This window comes from Etheostoma cragini, chromosome 18 (assembly GCF_013103735.1).
Source record: "Etheostoma cragini isolate CJK2018 chromosome 18, CSU_Ecrag_1.0, whole genome shotgun sequence".
NCBI lineage: Eukaryota > Metazoa > Chordata > Actinopteri > Perciformes > Percidae > Etheostoma > Etheostoma cragini.
Window position 1 is genome coordinate 21,296,341 of NC_048424.1, and position 20,777 is coordinate 21,317,117.

At 41.3% G+C, this 20,777-nt stretch overlaps 2 protein-coding genes and 1 long non-coding RNA gene across 8 annotated transcripts in view; 2 read left to right on the forward strand and 1 right to left on the reverse strand.

Moving 5' to 3' along the window:
* The window catches only part of LOC117961090 (1-phosphatidylinositol 4,5-bisphosphate phosphodiesterase beta-1), a 165,155-nt gene extending 151,221 nt beyond the window's left edge, over nucleotides 1-13,934 (forward strand). For 3 of the 4 annotated variants that reach the window (XM_034899489.1, XM_034899486.1, XM_034899487.1), the window contains one exon: nucleotides 12,188-13,934. In XM_034899489.1, the coding sequence (XP_034755380.1) occupies nucleotides 12,188-12,412 (225 nt within the window). In that variant the 3' untranslated portion in view covers nucleotides 12,413-13,934. Of the gene's footprint in view, nucleotides 1-696; nucleotides 722-12,187 lie in introns of all 4 variants that reach the window. The other variant, XM_034899488.1, reaches the window with a different exon arrangement.
* On the reverse strand, nucleotides 189-14,052 carry LOC117961093. The gene is made up of 4 exons (XR_004660316.1): nucleotides 13,936-14,052; nucleotides 10,257-10,260; nucleotides 3,611-3,615; nucleotides 189-199 (listed from the first exon to the last, which is right to left on the reverse strand). It is a non-coding gene; the product is annotated as an uncharacterized LOC117961093 (long non-coding RNA).
* Nucleotides 14,053-16,568: 2,516 nt separating this feature from the next.
* Nucleotides 16,569-20,777, forward strand: part of LOC117961882 (1-phosphatidylinositol 4,5-bisphosphate phosphodiesterase beta-4-like) — a 74,321-nt gene continuing 70,112 nt past the window's right edge. For 2 of the 3 annotated variants that reach the window (XM_034900856.1, XM_034900857.1), the window contains exons 1-2: nucleotides 16,570-16,923; nucleotides 20,374-20,420. The gene's annotated coding sequence lies outside the window, so the exon portion shown is untranslated. Of the gene's footprint in view, nucleotides 16,924-20,373; nucleotides 20,421-20,777 lie in introns of all 3 variants that reach the window. The other variant, XM_034900859.1, reaches the window with a different exon arrangement.

A 20,777-nucleotide genomic window follows, 5' to 3' on the forward strand; every position in this document is an offset into this window, starting at 1 on the left:
GCAACAGACATTTCAAACATCTTAAATGTTTAAATATCTTAAGACCTTTTTGGTTGGTTTGTCAGCCTTGCATAATAATTAAATACATTTTACACAGATCTTGGGTCAGTATTTTTCTCTTTAGAAAATTGATGGACAACATAGCTGTTTCATAAGCTGTGACTAGAAACATCGGTTTTGGTTAAATGGTTAAATGTGACTAAATTGTCCTTGACCCAAACTATACATCTGTTACTGAACACTGGCTGTTGATTTACACCACCAGGCGGCGACCTGTTCCAGGTACAGTGAGATATGGCACTGGTACTTCTGAACAAAAATTGTAAAATTACCTTCAAAAATTGTTGAATGTTTTTCCACCTAAATATCTAGCTTAGCTGATAACAGAATATATGTGTTCAAACACAAATGCCTGATGTACTTTATGTGGTTGCATACAGTAAAGAAACAGTATGTTACAGGGTTGTTTGGCTGTATATCAGTGCAAACTGGCTAGTTGCCTTGAAACATAGAGCTCCCTGGCTGTGGGCTGTCCTTGGCTATCGTTATGAAAGGGACACATGGAGTCAGGATGTAATACCATCATGACACTCTGCTGTATGCTACATATACATGGGTGGGTTCATTGTGAAGTGATGTTTTAGCATGACTGCTTTTCCTATATGAGTTGCTCACTTCCCAATTTTGTCATTGTAGGACAATTGTGCAGCTGAAGAGCATGGTAAGACCATTGTTGCATCCCAGTGTTCAGCATTAATATAGCATCAGTGTGGCAGTGTTAATATGCAAGCTTTTATACACCTGGGCCACTGACTGGCAACAAGTGACTGCGCATTGCACCTCTGTAATGGCTGAGACCTGCCAAGCATTACTAAAATGCAGAACACTGTATGAACTATTGCAAATATGTGTATTTTTCTGCAAGAACAACACATACAGTGTGGCTGTATTGCTGTAAATTTAGGTATTATCTGCACAGCATGGCAGCATAACAATATAACAGGGACAGCAGATTGGCCTGTGTATAGTGAGATCACACCCCAGTTGGAGTTTTCATATTTGATCCCACGTGTCGATGTGTCCTTGAGGAAGATCATAGCTACCAACCAGAGGGAAAGAACTTCACCATTTTGGGTTACCAATAAGGTATATCACATCAACTTAACACTATGTTCTATGAAAGCATAAATGTCTCAGGCTCTACTGTAACATGATGTGCACAAGGATCTCCAGAGGCATAGCTGCCTTATTTGCAAGCCGTCTCTAAAAGGAAACCATTATGGAAATGTAGTTTTTCATGATCATAATGGTAATATATCATGTGGTACTAATGCACTAGACACAATGGTACTAACAGTCATTTTCTCTTGGACTCTCACAATGATTTTGACAAGATTTTAATCTAATGCACTACAAAGCATATTGCAGCACACTGCCAGGGTTATGACAATTACTTCTGCTTGCCAAAGAGAGATTTTGATGTGATCCTCCTGTCATATTTTTACACTTGATGCCAAAAGAAGAGCATAGTGTGCATTTACCACAAATGGGGTAGTGTGTTTTTCTTTAAAGACATACATAAAGCAAAAGTGTTCTGTTGGAGACAACCCAATAACCACCCACTCTCAAAGTGACAGCTCCTTGTTCCTTTGAAACCACTTAGAGTTGAGTGTGGGAAGTACAGTATAGACATATTGCCCGACACCTTACATGCAGTAGGTCATTCACATTCTGCAGTATGAAGAGAAATTAAGTAGTGAAACTTAAATGCTAACCAGAGGGTGTTCTATGCAGGATGGGATGGTCGAGTCAAAGATGATTGTATTTTCCTTGTTAACTGCCTGCTTGTTCTGTAAATCACTCAAGTTATTGAAATGCACACCTTTTAAGCTGGTCCTGTTGTGACCTTTATCATCTTTCCATGGTTGCTAGAACATTCTTCACTTGCACCAGAATAACATAGATTTTAAAGTCAAATGAGCTGTATGAAAGATGATCATCATGGTCTAATCAGTGTGGAATTGAGCAGATTTCCTCAGATGACGGAAAGAGCTTTTATTTTAGTGATCACTTCAGAGTTCCAGTCCGATTTCATTCTGTTAGCAACCGTCGTTTCCCTCAGAATTGTGTCTGATTATCCATTACCTAACCCACTGTCTCAACCCCTCCCCTCAATCGACATCCGGACATTGGCAAATGTAATTCCCCTGAGGAAAGGCTATTATATAGTAATCAACCATCTCTACATTATCTGTTCTCATGCAACGTCTGTAATCTATACATAAAATATGCAAGAGATGTCAGAAGACATGACTTCGGGGACAGCTAGCATAGAATGCCCAGGATAATGTTTGTTAAATAAATTCAGCATACTATATACAATGCTGGGATAGCAAACAAGGACACATTTCTGTGTGGGATTATTGGTATTATGTATGTGAAATCCTGAAACAAAACAATGTAAAGCAACCTGACATTGTTTATAGCCTAACCTTTTTGGAAAGAAATTGTAATCACTGTTGTCAACAGTTTTCATACTGTAAAATACAGAGGCTGTGACTTTCTCTACCAGCTTCTTTCATAGTTTTTTCTTCGTACCAGTTCTTTTGCTTCTCTGATTTCATTTATTTTGCATTCTTTAATGATGTCTGGTACTCTTTCCAGAATGCCCTTTTTTAAAGGCCGCTGAAAACACTTAGATAGCCAGGGATTAATATTCGACTGAAAATTGACAGATTTACCTAAAATACCTATTCACGTTACAATGTGTAACTTAGCTACCAACACTGTTTATTTCATCAATATCCATACCAAAATTATTTTATCGTCAATACCATAGACTGTATAAAATAAGGGAACGTAACCCACTGGTGATACCAGCTAACGCCTGTGCTAACCGGCTAGTTCGGTCGGCAAGGTACATTAATTGGGATGCTAATTTTGGCTTGAAACTAGCAATTTAGGTCATAAAGTCTTTATGAAAAAATTTACTGAGCTAATAATTCAAGTGAATAGTAGGAACCTTTTCCCATAAACTGCAATACAATCAGACTTCTTTTTGCAACCATTGCAGTTGCCATCTGCTGGGAATTAGAAAGAATCCAGGTTTAAGGGTTTGCCGCATTGGCTTCTGGCCTCACATCTGAATACATGTCCCAGTCAGTTCTGCTAATATAGCCTCAGAGAGTCAACTGTGTGTAACATGAGCCCATTTCCTTACATTCATGCTTTGGAAAGCACCCCACTCCACCAGCAGCACGACCATGTTGGACACATACAGTTTTTAGAGTTAAGTCAATGTTTTCCAGCTCTACCTGATAAATGTCCTTGAGCAAAACACTTAACCCATGAGCAGGCCATTGGCCTTGCAGCTCTCATACAATCTGTTTGTGAGTGAGATGAATATGAACCATTGTTAAGCACTTGGCTCTCGTAATTAATGCTCTTTGTGAATGCAATCCATTTCACCATGGTTAAAACTCCCCAAAATGATGTGGCGAAGTGTTGTTGAATCAGCTCACAGGAAACCCCTTTAGTAGTCATTTAGTCCGTGGATGAATGTAAACAACAAAAGACACATAAACACAGAAAGCCTTATAGAGTGAAAGACAGGATCTAAATACCTCCAATGGGGCTAATGGCACAAACAACCAGGGCAAGGCTAATATAAAAATGTTTGTGTTGTGTGTCCCTGCGTGTGTGTGTGTGTGTGTGTTTGTGTGTGTGTGTGTGTGTGTTAGTCTTCATGAACCAGAGAGAGGAAGATACATCATTTCTCTCTCACACAGTTCTGACCCAGTTTCTCCATTGGGTTCAGCGCAGCCACTAATGGACAGCTATAACTATCACTGGTGGAGACCCTGCAAGCTGAGCAACTCACTATAGTGATAGTTGCGTGTGGATGTGTGCACACACATGCATGTCATATACCTAAACCTACAACCTAGCTACAGTATCTCTGCTATGCAAGTAGGCAACTCTGCATTATTAAGAACCTCCAAATTTGTTCTAAAAGTCCTAACTTTACCGTCTTTAAGAGGCTGTAGCGGGTTCTGTTTCACAGCTAGAGTAATGATATTGGTTTGTATGAAACTAGACACCCTAAGGAATCCAGTGTCAATTATGTCATGCTAGCTTGTTGGGACGGGGGCAAACAACGCTCCAAATTAGGTCAAGTTTTGGCAAAGGAAAAACTAGCATTGCCTCAAGATATTTGAATGAATATGGGTTCTATGGGTACCCACAAGCCTCCCCTTTACAGACATGCCCATGCAGTTTGGGGTAAAAACAAGTTTTTTTAATGGAGTATACATGTTTAATTTCACCTCTTCTATAATGGTGTATTTGAATAGTCCAACAGTCTGGGAATTGTATAAATTTCATATAACTGGAAAGCTAAGACACGTATTTATGTGGGATGATGTTAGTCCCTAAAGTAACCAGTGAGACCTTTTTTTCAAATGTTGTACAGATTTTTAGGCATTCTATTGTCAAATGGCTTGAAGAATTGGGCAAATAGCTTATGTAAATGGAAAAACTGTACCTGGGGAAGCATCCCCCTGGGTTTACCCTCGAGTCCTAGTGTGTGATAGTTTGAGAGTCACATACTTAATTGAATGAGAATGGAAAGTGACAGATCGAGACATGGCGAGGTGTGTCGTCATTCCCAGCATGTGCACGGTCCTGCTAATGATCCAATCAAAACGCCACCCAGGAATCAGCAGTGCCCAGCACTATGACAGATGCTGTTCCCACACACCTCCAGACCCCATATTCTGACATGTTGCTTCTTTTCATCTTCTGTTACTTGCGTCCACATGGTCGAGTTCACATTGGCATGTTTCCACCTTAAATTACTCACACCTCATGTTGACTGTGATTATCCTTTTATCACCTATCAAGACAAGTCAGTTAGCTCATTCACTCAGCTTGATTCAAAGAAGAGCAGTTTTAAACATTTTCTTAACATAACCCTGTATTACATCAAATTGGACTTTACAGGAGTTAGTATGGTATGACTTTCTTCCACATCACAAATGTCGTCAGATTCCGTTTTCTTTTAACCAAGAAGGAGAGATAATACCAACATCTCCGTCTTATCCTCCAAACTAAAGGCTTACCAGGCCATGTTGTAATTCCTCTGTACTAATCATCCCCTCACATACACCTTTCTTGGCTGTAAAAGAGAAATAGGAATAAGGCCATATGTTTCACAACAGTGTGTGGTAGTGTATGTGTTTGTGTAGTGTGAATACGTTTTTACTTGAATGAAAAGGAAAAAAAAGGGATGGTGTCTCCCTACAGTGCAAGCCTTGAACCAACACAGAACCACACATACATGCACACACACTCGTTTGTTCGGCAAGCAGGAGTCGTGTGCAGTCGTCATGGAAACTCAGGTCCCCCCCCACTCTCCCCCTCCCTGCCGCTCATATCCTCTTCTGTCCTTCATGACTCTTTGCAATCTGTTAATTTGGATCTGAGTGCTCATGACGCAATCCCAGGGATGGTTACTGGAATTGGATGAAAGCAGCAGGAGAAAGAGGGAGGAATACAGAGAGGGCGAGCAAACAGGTTGGAGGAGACATGAAGGACTGGACGAAGACAGCCAGTATGTGGCCAGCCTCTTTCTCCCTCTGTCGCTGTCTCTGTCTCGTCCTCTCGCTGGGTGATGTAGGGGTGGCCACTATGTTCCCTCGTCACTTTGATCTCACGCTCATCATCTCTGCCTAGCATCAATAATGCACACAAACACACACACACACACACACACACACACACGATACCCACAGGGAACACTGAGTTCAAACCAGAAGTAAAATCCATTGTGTGTGTGCGCTAACATGTTGTACGCTTGGTTACTCTTCTGCTCTGTTATGCTAGCTGCTATTTTAGATCAGTGCATGAGTGTTCATTATGTATGACCTTATGTGCTAATGAAGCTCTCCAGGGTTATGCTCTGTCTAAGGAACATTCCCCACTGAACTCCTGCTGGAAACTGTTCTCTATGATTTAGAGGTTTCTAGCTTCAGCACTAGCCACCTTTTTTACAAGAGGTGGGGACAGCAAAAAGACTGATAATGTGAGGGAGGGGAGTGTTACAGACATCAATCTCAAAGTGGTAGCTGGTGCATTTTTGTCTAAATACTAAACACACTACACAAAAGTTTGTTGAAGGCATTTGATTACATGAGAAAAGTCAACTAGTGTGTAGCATTTTACCAAAACTAAAATTATTACTGCACATTATTTTTAGAAATATTTGTATATTAGAAATTAGGCATAAATAAATAAATAAATTGTTTAGCCTCTACTAGTCTTAAAACTAAGTGTTGGGTGTTAGATTGTGTCCCATCAAGTTAGATTTTTCGCTGGATTGCTCTACATCAGTAAAAAATAAATTTCCATATGTTTACCCTCATCACTAAAACAAAAGAGAAGAACTTAATAAAAACAATTATCCTCCTCCCTACTTATGTATGTTAAAAAGGAAGTTGATTGTTGTGTAGTATGAAAACAGCCTTAGTGACGAACCCACAGAGAATTATCACTTGACGCCACAGTTCCCATTAGCTCTTCATCCTGTGGCCTGGACTCTTTTGGTTTACTCTCTCTGCTCTCATCATCCTTGTTTCTAGCAGCAAAAGAAATCCTAAGAAACCCAATTTTTCTACCTGCCCAGCACCAAACAGCAGACATGCAAAGTGAGTAAACCAGCTGGTGAACATAGTGGAGGATTTTGCTGCTAAAAAGCCACATATTTCTCCAGAAGTTGGCGGAAACCAGAAAATAGCTTAGAGGAGATTGTATTAGACTTAAATACAATCAAGTTGCCAGAAACATCTCCAAATGCTAATGTTGCTCTATGTCAGCTGAATTAGTCAATAGTTAGCTGTAACTTACAGTATCAACTTTATAAGGTGATAATATCTTAGTGTTTTGTTTGCAGCTTGATCCACTGCCCACAGGTGTCCAAAGAAGCAGTGAATACAGGTTTTTGACTAAAATGATAAAACTTACTCTAAAAACAACCAAGCACTCTTGTTTGTCCACAGTAATTATATGAAGTTATCATATTTAATTTCACAACGCTGAACAAAAGTTCAAATGCAACATGGAGCATCTTTTGGTTAGCATCCACATCTGACATAAAAATACCAAGAGACCACCTTGCTGTCACATTTCACAGCTAGCCTTCTCTTTTGAAACCAATCCTTTTAGGGGAAACACTCATTACGGTACATGCATGGTGGAGCTATGCAGGAGTGTGTAATATTAAATTCCTGGACCTGAAAAGAGGATTCTTAAGAGAAACTCCTGCAAAGCCACAGATGACTTATTTGAGGGGAGTTGGGGAAGGGCACTGACACAAGCACAGAATCTTTTCATTTTCATAGTTATGGCCCATACAGTGGAAAGAATGTAAATGAAGGAATGGCGTTTCCTTTCATTCCTGCACTCTTTCACAAAAATAACTTGCATGCATTACATGCACAGTCCTTTTTCTTCCAAAAGTCTAGTGCTGACAGGGTGCTGACCCTGTCTCCTCTCTTCAACATGGGCTCTTAGGCCTAATTGGGCTGTGTTTGAATATGCAGTATATGTCAAGGTCAGCAATAGCAGTAGGAGCAGCAGCTAGCTAAAACAAATTTAAAGATGAAAAAGCCCTCATTTCCCTCAGACTTCCTTATTGTGACTGTATGATGAGGCACAGTTAACATGGCTGCACACTGAAGCTATGCGGTGAGTTGCCAGTTGAAGGGTTTTTTGTGGTGCTGCAGCAGGCGTTATGTCACGGCTCAAAGCAAAGAATTAATTTGGCTCTTTGGAGGCCTTCCCTGCTTCCCTTGATAGCTTCTCAAAACGAGGACAGCTGGTGAAGAAGGTCACTGAATGCTATATTTTAAGAAAGGCATAAGCGTGTGTGTGTGTGTGTGGGGGGGAGGCGGTCTGTTGACGGATGACAGGTCTTCAGAGATGAGGGACAGATTTGAAAGCTGGCCGGATAACTGCTGCTGGTTGGTGTCCAAACAGAAACTGGACCACTCACACACACACACACACACACACACACACACAAACACACACACACACTCTATGCATGCAACACACATAGCAAAGGCACACACGGAAGCAAATGTTCTTTATTGTTGTTGTGGGTGTTCCTCAGTTTCAAAACGACTATTGTTTCCATACAGTTGATGCTTTTGATTTCCAAAATCAGAATTCAATCTATTTCAGCATGACAAAACTAACCTAAAACATAGCTCCACCAGGTCCAGGAAGCCAGGGGAGTAAGTTTCACTGATGCCTTCACTCTATTTCCTGAATCTCTTCACTGCCAAACTGATAAGATGTCAGATGGAAGTTGGTCATCATAGAACTATAGATTGGGGGAAACTCTCAAAAGATTGCAGCTCCAGTTGTCTGTTCTCTAACCCACGCATCTTTCTATCAATTCTTGAGATTTCTTTTAAATTAAACACATACATGCACACAGACAGACGCATGCGCACATCTTTTTGAGAAGCCCTCAGAATGCTGAGACAGCCCCCCCCTTGCTCCCACCTTGTTCACATGTGTCAGGGTGTCATCAGATGGGAGAAAGATGGCAGTTTTAATCAGAGGGTGTTTGTGCCTCAGCCGGCAGGGTAAAGACGGGCTGCACAGTGTGCAGACTGTCCCCCCCCTAAGTAGGTCATGCGCAGTGCAGAGTAGGGAGAGAGAGACGAGCCGTGGTGCATCTTTAGCCATCTGGTTGTGATGTGCTGAATGTCCGCTCTGTGAGACCCACAGAGAGAGTGAGAGAGAGAGAAAGAGAGAGACATGTTCCAGGGAAGGTGACCTTAAGATACTGTGCTTGGTGGGGGCTTTAGCAGGCTGGGCTGTTCTACTCAAAACATTAGAACGCCACAGGTCAAAAGCTTCTTCATTACACAGGAAGATGGACAGCATCAACTGCAGTAGCTATCATCTGGCTGCATTGTCAGTTGTCAGTGCACACACTGTAATTTTGAGAATATGCTTTTATACTGAAAATTGTAATATTCAGTGAAGGAACAGTGGTATATACAGATTACAAAAAGGAAATGGATCTGTATGTGAATTGCGATGCACAATGTACAAGGTGAAAATGCTTTGCTAAAATTAGATTTAAGATTTAATTTAAGACAACTTGGCAGACGACTGTGAAACTGAAGTATTAAACTACTGAATACCCAACCAGACCTTTTCCAACATAATGCCCTGAGCCTTCAACTGGCTCTGACAGAGCACAGCAGCAAACCTTACTGTTTTAGCAAATTTTACCTTTTGAGCTGATGTCTCTATATAGATCTGTACAGTAATTGTTTTTTAACCATTTTTAGATTTAACAACATATAGCAAACTGCTTAATAAAGCACTATTGAATACAGAGCTCTGTCTACATAAATTAGATTTTAAGGTAAACATAATAATAATCCTGTTTTGAATCTGGAAGTTTCTGATCAAATGAACAGATTTTCAACGTTCAATGCCAAATTGTGATAGTTGACAGTTTATCAATAATCAATACTATGGACACATTTTGGTCGGTACTCAAAAACTGTGGTTTGATACCCAGCCCACACTCATGTATGCATACTGTACGTAATCATAATCTACAGGAAATAACATCAATGTAATTTACAGTGTAACAATGTATGAGTGCTGTGAAGGCAAGTACTTTTGCTATGTAGCACTCTTGAGTGAAATGGAAGTGCCGTCTGATATACTGAAGTGGGGACAGCAGGATGGCGGTCCTTGACCTTTATTCTATTGCCTCTCCTCCATTTCTTCAACGATTCAGGGCTTCTTTTCTGCCAGCTATGAATTTCATGGCCGCTGTATTGATTGGAGGCTAGACGGAGAGGAGTTTATCTAAGAAAATGAATCTTTTTGTTTAGTAGCTTTCTCAATCTGAAGTTTGTGTAGCGGTGCGTATATGTCTCAAACCTTTTGCAGATTTACAGCGTCATTATTTCAGACCTTGGCTTTTCCTCAGAGTGAGTCCATGATGCGTTTTTGACCAAGATTGTTATTTGATTACTTTTGAGAAATTGGGTGTCTGAAGTGGGCCCTTAGTCCATTAACAGAGGCCTCTCAGACAAAATATGGATCCCTGATAAATCCTCTCAGGACTCGCAGGTATTTTCGATCTCTCATAATGCTGACGTGACTGTATTGAGCTAAGAGACTCTGACACCATTCGTCTTACCGGCTTTTCTTTTAATTACTACCCTCCCGTGGGAGCCAGTCGGGTAGTTAAACAGAGAAATCAGCATTACAGCAATTATTGGCTCACAATGAAATGAATACAATCTTGTCATCTGTAATCATTGGGGGCGTCTATGCCTGGGAGAAAACAGCTTCTCATTTCTATTTCTCAGTCAGGGGAGTGTATATACATAGATACAGGGGGATCCTGGTCTACCTCAGCCGACCAATGTACTGTACCTGTTCAGTGCTGGGTCAGGGTTCAGAGCCATCACTTCAGTAACCATCAATTGCTTTTTCTCAGTCTCTATTGTAAGTTATAGAATACACAGATACACGGCTATGGACAGGCAGAGGTGAAAAGATGGGTCTTGAGGTGGGACTGGAAGAAGGTGAGGGATTCAGATTCATGGATCTCTTGGGGGGAGTTCCAGATCCTGGGAGCTGCCCTGGAGAAGGGTCTGTCCCCGAAACTATGGAGGTTGGACTTGGGGATGGAGAGGAGACTGGCTGAGGTGGATCTGAGGGACCGTGACGGTTGGTGGAGGGAGAGGAGGTCAGTGAGGTATGAGGGGGCCAGATGGTGGAGGGTTTTGTAGGTGAGGACCAGGACTGTTTAGGTGATCCGGTGGGAGATGGGGTCCAGTGGAGTTGTTTTAGGACTGGAGTGGTGCCAGAATTTGGAGCGAGTGAAGAGGTGGGCTGCTGCGTTCTGGACCAGTTAAGGTTGGTTGATGTTGGTAGAGCTAATGCCAAAGAGGGTGGAATCAAAAAGCATGCCAAGGTCGCGGGAATTCAGTTTTATCGCTGTTGAGTTTGAGGAAGTTGTGTTGCATCCGGGTTTTAATAGCTGACAGACAGAAGTTGATGTAGGAGAGGGCAGGATTGTGGGGGGATTTGGTGCTGAGGTAGATCTGGGTGTCATCGGCGTAACAGTGGTTGTCCAGGTTGAAGTGGCGGAGTATCTGACCAAGGGGGAGGAAGTAGATCATGAAGAGGAGGGGGTTGTCATTGCCTATTTTGCGTTAAGTCTCCGCAAGTTTTTAATCATATCAAATCCGCCCCGTATGAGATAAACGGTTGTGATTGGCCCATCCAGGCCCTGGTCGGCTGGTTAGTTCCTTTCAGGTCTCTGGAGCGTTTTGTTTAGCATCTTTCAGCTCATTGTTTTCGCTTTATGGCTCACAACAACCAAACCAGTTATTGGTTGGCTTACTCTCAACGCTCTCATCAGCATCATATCCAGACACACCAGGGAGTTGTTTTCAGCTATAAAGCTCCAATAAACAACACTGTGTGCTACCTGTATGGCATAGCCCTTTAACCTGCATTTTGGTTAGAAACTGAATGAAAACATACCTTTTCTTAGTTATCAAAAAAGCTCCACAAGGCACAAATCATTTTGTCTCGTTTCCATAGAATAGCCTAAATTGGTTTTCTGAATTCTGTGCAGCTATTGTTTTTTATTCATGTCAGCATGACATAAAAAGCTTTCATTCTAGCTCTATCTGTCTATCTCATCATGGCTGCATGGTGAAGTGGTTGCAAGAAGGAATTATTTTGGAAACTCTTTTTTTGCTGGTGTGTTCAGTAAGACATCCAATATTTGAGAGAGTGGCTGCTAAAGTGAAATGTGGTTGAAGCCAAACAATTAGAAAATGAGCATCTAATGTAAATGGATATGGTATGGATATGCGTTTCTTGCATTAAAAAATAGCCTGAGTGATGCTGATGTTCCTGGGCTTAACAGGTCCATGACATGTGGTTGTTACTAAACATTATACATAGCTGATTGTTTTCATTATTATCTTCTGAGAACTACTTTGCCTGCACAGGAGTTGATGCAAATAAATGAAATGAGCTCTTAAACTTTCAATTCTGCCTTTATTGCCTTTGTGTACACTGAAAAGTCAAGTGAGAATTCTCTGACATGTGTGTTTTTCCTCCACAGCTACAGAGCGATCTGGACCAGGAGTACCAGGACAAATTTCGCCGGCTACCTGTGGAGATCCAAGAGTTTGTTCAGGACAGCAGCAAGGCCAAACTTAGCGACGAAGGTGTCCATGGAAACCTTGTTGCCTCTTCAACAACAGAGAGGCTAAACCACAAGGCGTTGCAGTCGGAGGACGACATGGAGGAGGGCTCATCGGAACGAGTCTGCGACACGCCCCTTTAGAGATTTAACCTTGTCGTTTTGCTTCACACTGGGACACTGATTGGTGGATGTGTTTGTGACCGCAGATCTAGGATGAGACTTCCCACTCTTTGGTCCTTATTGTAACCGATGGGAGGATTAGATCAAATCTGAGCCTGAATTGGTAAGTAGAGGTCCTCTGTGCGTAGAGTGCAGTCTTGTCCAGAAAACTGTTTAATGTAAATAGTAACTTTTTTGTGTATTATATGTTACCTTTTACGTTGTCGTCTCTTTCGGTACGGCCACAGGATGTGTTACAAAGCACTAACTATTTGCAGGAAATAACTTACTTGAACTATTGCACAGAGAGAGTAGTTTATTTTTATTCTTTTTTTATCATCATGATATTGACAGTAGTGGTGATTCGTGAGGTGTGTTGCCAAGCTTTTGATTTCAATAACAGTGGACATTGTCCTTTAAGTGGAGTCAACTTGTACTGTAAAGAAACCACTGCATATTCAGCCTTTAAAGCCTCCATCTTTATAAGATTTAAATTCACCCTTACGTTTTTGCACTGAAGTCTCCATACGTAACCATGTAACTCTTTTAGTTTAACCCACAGGCACTGGTGGCTTGCTGGTTCTCGATTTTGTTCTCACAGAACTAAGCCAATGTGTTGCTGCTATTTTGTTTCAAACCCCACCCTTTTTAACCGTTATTTGGTTTGTATGAGATTTGCCATGGTAATATAATGCAGTCTCATTCTTTTTTCTTGGCTAGTTTTGAACAAGTTTTTGTTGTTTGTGGGTAATTCTGCCCACAGAGGAAGTGAAGAGAAGGTGTGTTGTACAGTATCTGCATGTATTTGAACAACTGTACATGTTACAGTAGCTCTGTATCAGATATGTTTATTGAATGTAAATCTATTTTCTTGGAAACATTTCAACTAAAGCCTGCAACACAGTGTGGACCCAGTGTGGCTTGGTACATCACTGTGGCGTTCACTGAACAGGACTAAAACAAGACATCCGCACATAACAACACACCCTTTTCTTAGATCCAACAGTAGCTGGCTCAAGTTACCAGGTTGCCCATTGTATTTGTTACCTTTGTCCCTTTGACCTAAAACTGTCAAACCAGGATATTCAAACAAAAAAAAAGGTGTAAAAGAGGATCCTGCTGTAGTTTTAGAGAAGTTGCCTTCCTCTTAAGTGGTTCATTGTGTTCCTACAGTGGAATGTGTTTGCAGTTCCCCAGTACACAGAGCAGATGCCCAGGACCACTGGAAGTCTGTCACCCAGTGTTCACCCACGATTAGTAGCTATTGTTTGAAGTGGGGGAATAGTTCAGTTATGTTCAAACAGACACCAAACGCTTAGTTTATATCTGTGAAACACCAGCGTTAACACGATCTAACAACAACTGGACGATTTCCTCTTTAACTTAGACACTGTGCCCATTTAGTAACCATGAGGAAGTGTTTTTGACTTCCTAGCTGTCCAGTGCCATTTAACTCACCGGCCATTTGATATCAAATCATATTTCAGCTAGAAAAAAAACAACACTGACATGTAAGTACAAACTACTTAAAAAAATAGTTGTGTGAGAGTCCTGTGCCTTTGAATAGGTTTGCCTTGTTTGATGTTGAATGTGTGAAATGCAACATTGTTTAAATTGCCATTATATTATATTATATGAAGCTGTCTGATATTGAATAGGCTGTGTGCACTTTTAAGTACAGTATCACTACTGAGTAATGCTTGTGATGAGCAGTATTTGACATGTGTCTCATAAGAAATGCGAGACATCCTTCTTTTTAGTCTTGAATCACTTAATTTAACAGTTCCCCCCACCCCTCCCCTTCTCATCAACTTACGTGTATGCACTCTGGAAATGTAAATGTATGTATGACATAAAGGATAAAACATGAAGTTGATAAAAAAAAATACATAGTGTAAAGGGAATTTGCCTGTAATTAAAATAAATGTGGCTATTGTTGTACTTTGCTGGAGTGGAGTGTGACTTGGATTTGTCATTGAATAGAATTGGGGTTTTTTTTGCAGCTCAATATTTCATGTATGTCTATGTCATACATTTTTTTTAATAACACCCATTTCAGTCAATCCTACCTCACTTCATTGTTTTCATTTTTTAGCTTCCCATCATCTTCTTGTATTCCATTATCAAACAGTTCCTCAGTACAGTAGGTTTATTGTCTTTTTTTTCTCCAGTCGTAATTGCGGGTTGTGTTTGCATTTTGTTTGCCTCTAAATTTGTCACTCATCATTGTCTCCACATGCTTTATTATTTGACTTAAAATAGAGATCTCAAGCTTACCCCACAGTCTTTGTACCAAAGCAAAGACTGAACAATGATGGTGGAGAAACAGAGTACAAAAGAGACTGAAAATTATGAAACTGCATTACAAGAAAGCAAATCCAGAGAGAGATTATAGAAACTGTGTTTGGCAGCATTTGTGGGGCAACTTGCATAAATGTACTGTGTGTATGTAGGCGTGTATGTATGATTTGTATGTCACACACTCAGGGGCACGGGGAAGTCTTGATGACCTACTTCCTATCATCTCCTAGGTAACAATATATTTGAAATAACCCTAAGAGGAACACTTCCATGACTGATGGGTTCCCAGACTACATAAACACTGTCCTTCTCAGTCTTAGTTCCTCAGCAGAATCCCAATAGGCAACAGGAGTCAGGTCAAGGCTGGTCGCCCATAACAACCACCGTGACCATTCAGAGGCCTCCATGCATACCAGCAATTAGGTAGTGAGCTAATTAATCCTGAGTTCAAGACGGAAGGAGAGTGACTTTTTAATAAGATTTTCTGAGTTATATAAACAAACTTCCAGGATATTATTATATATTATCACCCTGCGTCTGTCCATCTGCTGCGGGGGAGAAGAGGAGGTGTCCTGTAACTGGGCTTTAATTAAGCACTAGGACAACAGAAGAGGAGAGGACCAAAGGGTGATAGACACATACATGTATGGAGACATTAACCTACATGCTTTAGTGCTTACAAGGATCCTCACTGACTACTTTCAGTCCTTAAATCAAATCCTAGCTCTCTCCATTTTTCCTTAAATATCCTAATGTAAACCAAATGTAAACCTAATCCAGTCTTGATCCTAAACCCGAGACATAACCCAAAAGTAATGCCAACATTAAACCTTAGTTCAGTCTATTCTGAGTCCATTTCAGATTGTTATTCTAACAGTATCTATAAAACATGCCCCGATACCTTAAATATTCAGTTTCAACCCTCCTGTTGTCCTCGGGTCAAATTTGAACCCTTTACAAAATGTCTATATCTGAAATATGGGATATTCCTTTTAATGTTTCAGGAGTGTAGTCTACTTTTGTATTCTGTGACACAGAGATTGGAAAACACTACATTCATGCAGTGGTTGCAGATGAACATCCACTACGTGTGGAGTACTACTGTGAAAGCAGTTCTGTAATTTCTTTAGTTCTTTAGTTCTGTCTTTAGTCTGAAAAAAATCCTCATCAGGGTTATTTGAAGACTGCTAATTTTTAACACAAAACATGTGCTTGTTAGAAATATGTAGACTTTGACCTTGCAGGGTGGGTCTAATGTCATGTTACAGTGTTACATTAGGATATCTCTGCTGCATCTGTTTGAACCATTCTTTAAATGTGTCTCTCACAAGTCAGCAATGCTGGCATAGCCCCGTAAAGAAAAATGCTTCAACCTTTTTCACAGAAGAACATGCATGTCACGTAACTATAGCTCCCCAGAGTCCACTATCTTCCCATTTTACACTTGCAGTTATATTCCATCGAACTGACCAAATTGTGGATCAGATTATTATAATTAGGCTATGAATTAATGTCATAATTATTCATTTCTGCCTAAAATATTTGGAAACTTTATTGCATACACTACAATAAGACTAATACTACCCGAGGTGATAGAAATAAAATAAAGTGCAATGAAGACACAACCGAAGGCCACAGAGTCAGACACACAGTAGCAACACACAAAAACAGAGCAGTGACTTTCCAAAGGGGGGGGGGGGGGGGGGGGGGGGGGGGGGGGGGGGCAGTGTTTGTCTTTATCAACGCATGGCGGCTACAGTAGTCAGCTGTTAGAGAAGCAGGGAGGAGCTGGGTCTGGTTCTGCTGGATGACTCACTCTGTCAACCCAAGGCACACTCATTCACTCATCTGCGCACACTCACACAAACAAACGCTCGCGCACGCACGCACGCACTTAAATTCACGTTTGTTGGTGGGCGCGTGCTGCAGCAGCTGAAGAGGGGTTCCTAATCAAAGCGCTTCAGGGCCGTTCATTGTCCACTGGAGGGCGAGTGGTACGAGAGCACCGGGACACTCCGGCAGCAGGGAGACAGAGACAGTCGGAGGGAGACGGGATAGAGCAGCAGCCACTGGAAGACACCCAGGCAGAGACAGAGACAGACAGCCCACAGAGAGAATATCCCAACCCGGACTCTGCAAAGCATCATTTCTTTTCGACGTCGGATTAAACCCGTCCCCAACGCCGATACCAAGTAAGAAACACTCACTCTCTCGTAGCTGATATTCAGAGTTAACGTTAAGTGCCGAGTGTTCCGTTAAACGTCAGCTTTACTGTGTTGAATTGAATGTGTTGTTTGGCCGCTGGACGGATGCAGTTGAGCCCGGACCCTTCCATAAACTCACGCTAGCTTTCAGAGGCTCACTCCAAATCCTGCTCTCATCATTCAGACATCCTCTCTCCGCCTCACTCTGTCTCTCTCACACATACACACAGCTGGAGACTGTAGCTTTGGCTAGCTAGCTAGCCAGATGCATTGAAACAGACCTTTTTAATTAATTTGATATCAAATTTAGTCTCGCTTTCCTCGGCACTTTAGCTTTTCTTCAAGAGAAATGCGATACAGGAGAGAGCTGCCGCGGCTTGATAACTTCGTGAAATGCAGAAATTATTAATGTTTCCATCGGCTGGGAGGCTAGCCAGTGGAGCTAGCTGTAGCGGGACAAATCAGAAGCCAGGCACAGTGCACACTGCACGGTGGCCGTAAAAGTCAACGGACAAGCCGTGCTTTTTATGTCCTATATTTAACGTTACACCAACGTGTGTACGTTGTGGCTTCCTGCACTGCAGTATTCCCATCCACCTGACCCGCCAAAGAATCCCACTACAATGTTAATTAAATGTGTTAACCTGGTGCGTCTAGCTGCTGCTAGTCGTGTAGGCAGCTAAGTGGATGTGGGAGCTTCCATGCAGACAACCCAGACAGCAAGGTGTCATTGATTCACTGTCAGGACAGCCACAAAGTGTTTTGGGTTAAGTCTATTTTCAATGCCATCCATTTTAACCAGTGAGCCGGAAGATGGTAAAATGGTATTGGATTTTGGTGTTATGTCTACCAAAATTCAGTTTATGTTGGGTCTGTTTTCAGTGCATTTGGTTCATTTGCATGACTTGACTGAGTAAAAAAAAAAAAGATGTTGAATATTACATTTCAGTGTTGATACCTTGACATTGATTCTAGGTTAAATCAGTGTTAATTTCCTGTTTGGAGCTTCTCATCCATTCTTAATAAGGAGAAAATATACAAAAGCGTCTTTTGTTGATGCTGGTAAAAATGACAGCGTTGCTTAGTTCGACATAGTCAGACAGCAGGTTTCTATTTCAAAACCTGTTTTATCACACACACCCAGACTGTAGAGTGTGTTATTTGTTCAGGAATAACCTGCATGCAACTCTGTAGGCTTATTTGCAGTGCAAATAGCCCATCATGTTTTATTTTGTTCAAGGTTTCAGCTTGGCGGCCTCCAAAATAAATTGAATGTGTGTCGCTGGTCCTGATGGAGAAGCTTGTTTGGCTATCCCATCTGTCCACACCAACATGGTGTGTGTGTCCCTTTATACATTATGAGCCATATTCGCAGAGGAACCCTATGTTCGTCTTGTAAAATGCAGCCCAGGTGTATTACAGTTTATCTTAATGTTGTTTGGCCACCATATCTAATCCCAACAGGCTTTTGGTCACGCACGGCAAAGTGTGTCATTGTCTATTACCGTAAAATTACTGAAAGTTGACCCCCCCCCCCCACCCCTCCTTCCAACATGTGTCATCTGCTGCCCATGAAAGATCAAACAAACGATTATGTTAAGAAAAAGAAATTCTGCTCTGGTGTATTGACATTGCATCGTAAACGTTTTACTGGTGATTACAGAGGCAAACATGACTTTCCCTTCCTCAACCACAATCCCTTACCTGTGGTTTCAACCCGGACCGTGAAGCATTTTGATGAATAGCAGCGGCCTAAGAAGCTTAAAGGCTAACTGAGGGTATGCAGGTGTTTTTATTATTTTCTTTTTTTGGACCAGATGACGTAAGGGCTACATCTTTGGTGCACTCAGTGTTAAGTGCCTTAGAGAGAGTTTGGTTATGTTCAGGAGGTGCTGAACAGCCCAGTGCTATCCTATTTGGTAATAGGATAGCTGCATGATTAGGGCTTTAATGATAATCCCTATTCTTTTTTTTTGTGCAAATACTGTAGTGTGATCATTGTCACCCGCTATTAAGTTTAATAATTAGAGGAACTAGACTAACTGCACCTTTGCATCCTACAGTATGTTTAATTATTTTTAATAAAAACATGACATTCTAAATTTAATGTCATTTTGGTATCGTGGATACTCTGTAATCAGATTTTGTGAACACTGACTGACACACCTTTTAAGAGTTTGCCTGGCTAAATGTATATATCCGTATAGCTTTAAGAAATTAAATATTTTCCAAAGGCTAATCTCCTGTATGCTCTACTGTAGTTCGGCTGTTATTAATGTGATGTAAGTACAGAGTGGTTGAGGAGACATACTGTGTAATACCTTGAAAATGAGTCATAGTAGTGTAGTGCAATTTAATTTACTGTTCAGAATTGGATAGATTGAAGACAGAATAATGATACCTTTGCTTGGAGTCACAGCGAGGCTAACAAGAAAACTAGCTTTTGATTGTTTGATTAAACGAGGACGTGTAAGGGAGACGGAGGAAAGGGAAACAACATCCTGGCAAACACATGCCAAGACAAGCATTTATTAGAGATTTACAAATGCGACTGTGTTGGCAGCCATATATACAGTACAGAATTAGATTGATTAGGCCATGAACTTTGACTACGCCAAACATTGCCCAGTGTTTTGGAATGCTTGTCTAGCCTGAATGTAGCTGAAAACAGCAATGAAGTGAGAAAATGTGTTTTTGTATGTTTTCACAGTGACTCACTTGCCAGCATCATATTGAATTGCTCGAAGGTTAGAGGTTTTTTCTAGAGGGACTTGGTTGTAATCCATCCCTCTGCCTGCTAGTTTACTTTGTACATTTCAATTGCTTGTTATCCTTTCGATGGCTGGCGTGCTCCGTTGCTTGTTTCCTCTCATTTATTTTCTTTCTTTTTTTAATTAGGTTGATCTTGTCTTTTTATTGGCTTGGCAGTCTTCAGTTCCGTCCCTTTTGTTTTGATGGGGCTATCAGGTTTTGGTCACAACGCAGTTTCTTCTCACAGCATTCTTGACAAAGCTGTCAGTCCTCCTCGTGGAGGTTTAAACTTGAAAGGCCTCACAGAGGGAGGTAGAACTGTGGAAGTTCAGACAGGCAGCCACATGGATTGATAGGCCAATAGACGAGCAGCCTGGCACACCAACTGGCAGGCCTAGTGTGTGGTAGTATGTCAAAACCATGTTGAATCACAGCACTCGACATGTTGGTTCTTATTGTTACTGCCGTGGTAAAGCTGTTTGTCAATATTGCGATTTACTTTGTTTTCCTGGCAGGGGAGAAGCGCAACGTGGTATCTGCTTGTCTCTCCGTGTGCTTCAACTCGGTTCGTGCCCTCCTACTGTATAGCAGGGTTTCAGATCTCAGCCAAATAAGTCCAGAGTCAGGCCTCTGTGATTTATGAAATTCTCTCTCCTTCTTACCGTATGTCCTTTTTTGTCCCTGCAGGCCAAGGCATGAGCTCCTCCTGCTGAACCTTTTTTAATGCTGAACTGGTGAGTTTTGGGGTTGTTCCCTGCCAGTGGTCACTGAAGCGACACTAATTTATTTTTCTTCATTTCTTTTTCTTCATTTCTTTTTCTTCAGTCCCGGTTCTGTCTAATGGCACTGCTGGCTACCATCTGGTAGCAGTTGATGAAAAGGATCTGTTCCCAGAATATAGTAGAACACAGGTTACCTCTTCAATATGAGTTTCTTCTTTCCAGAGCATCCGGCTCATGATTGCATTTTAATAACTTTAATATGTGATACATTATAACTTAGTCTGCATTCATTAAGGCAATTGATGAAAGTTCATGAATAATGTGTATGAAACATATGGCTTCATCCTACCTGTGGGCCTACTTGATAAG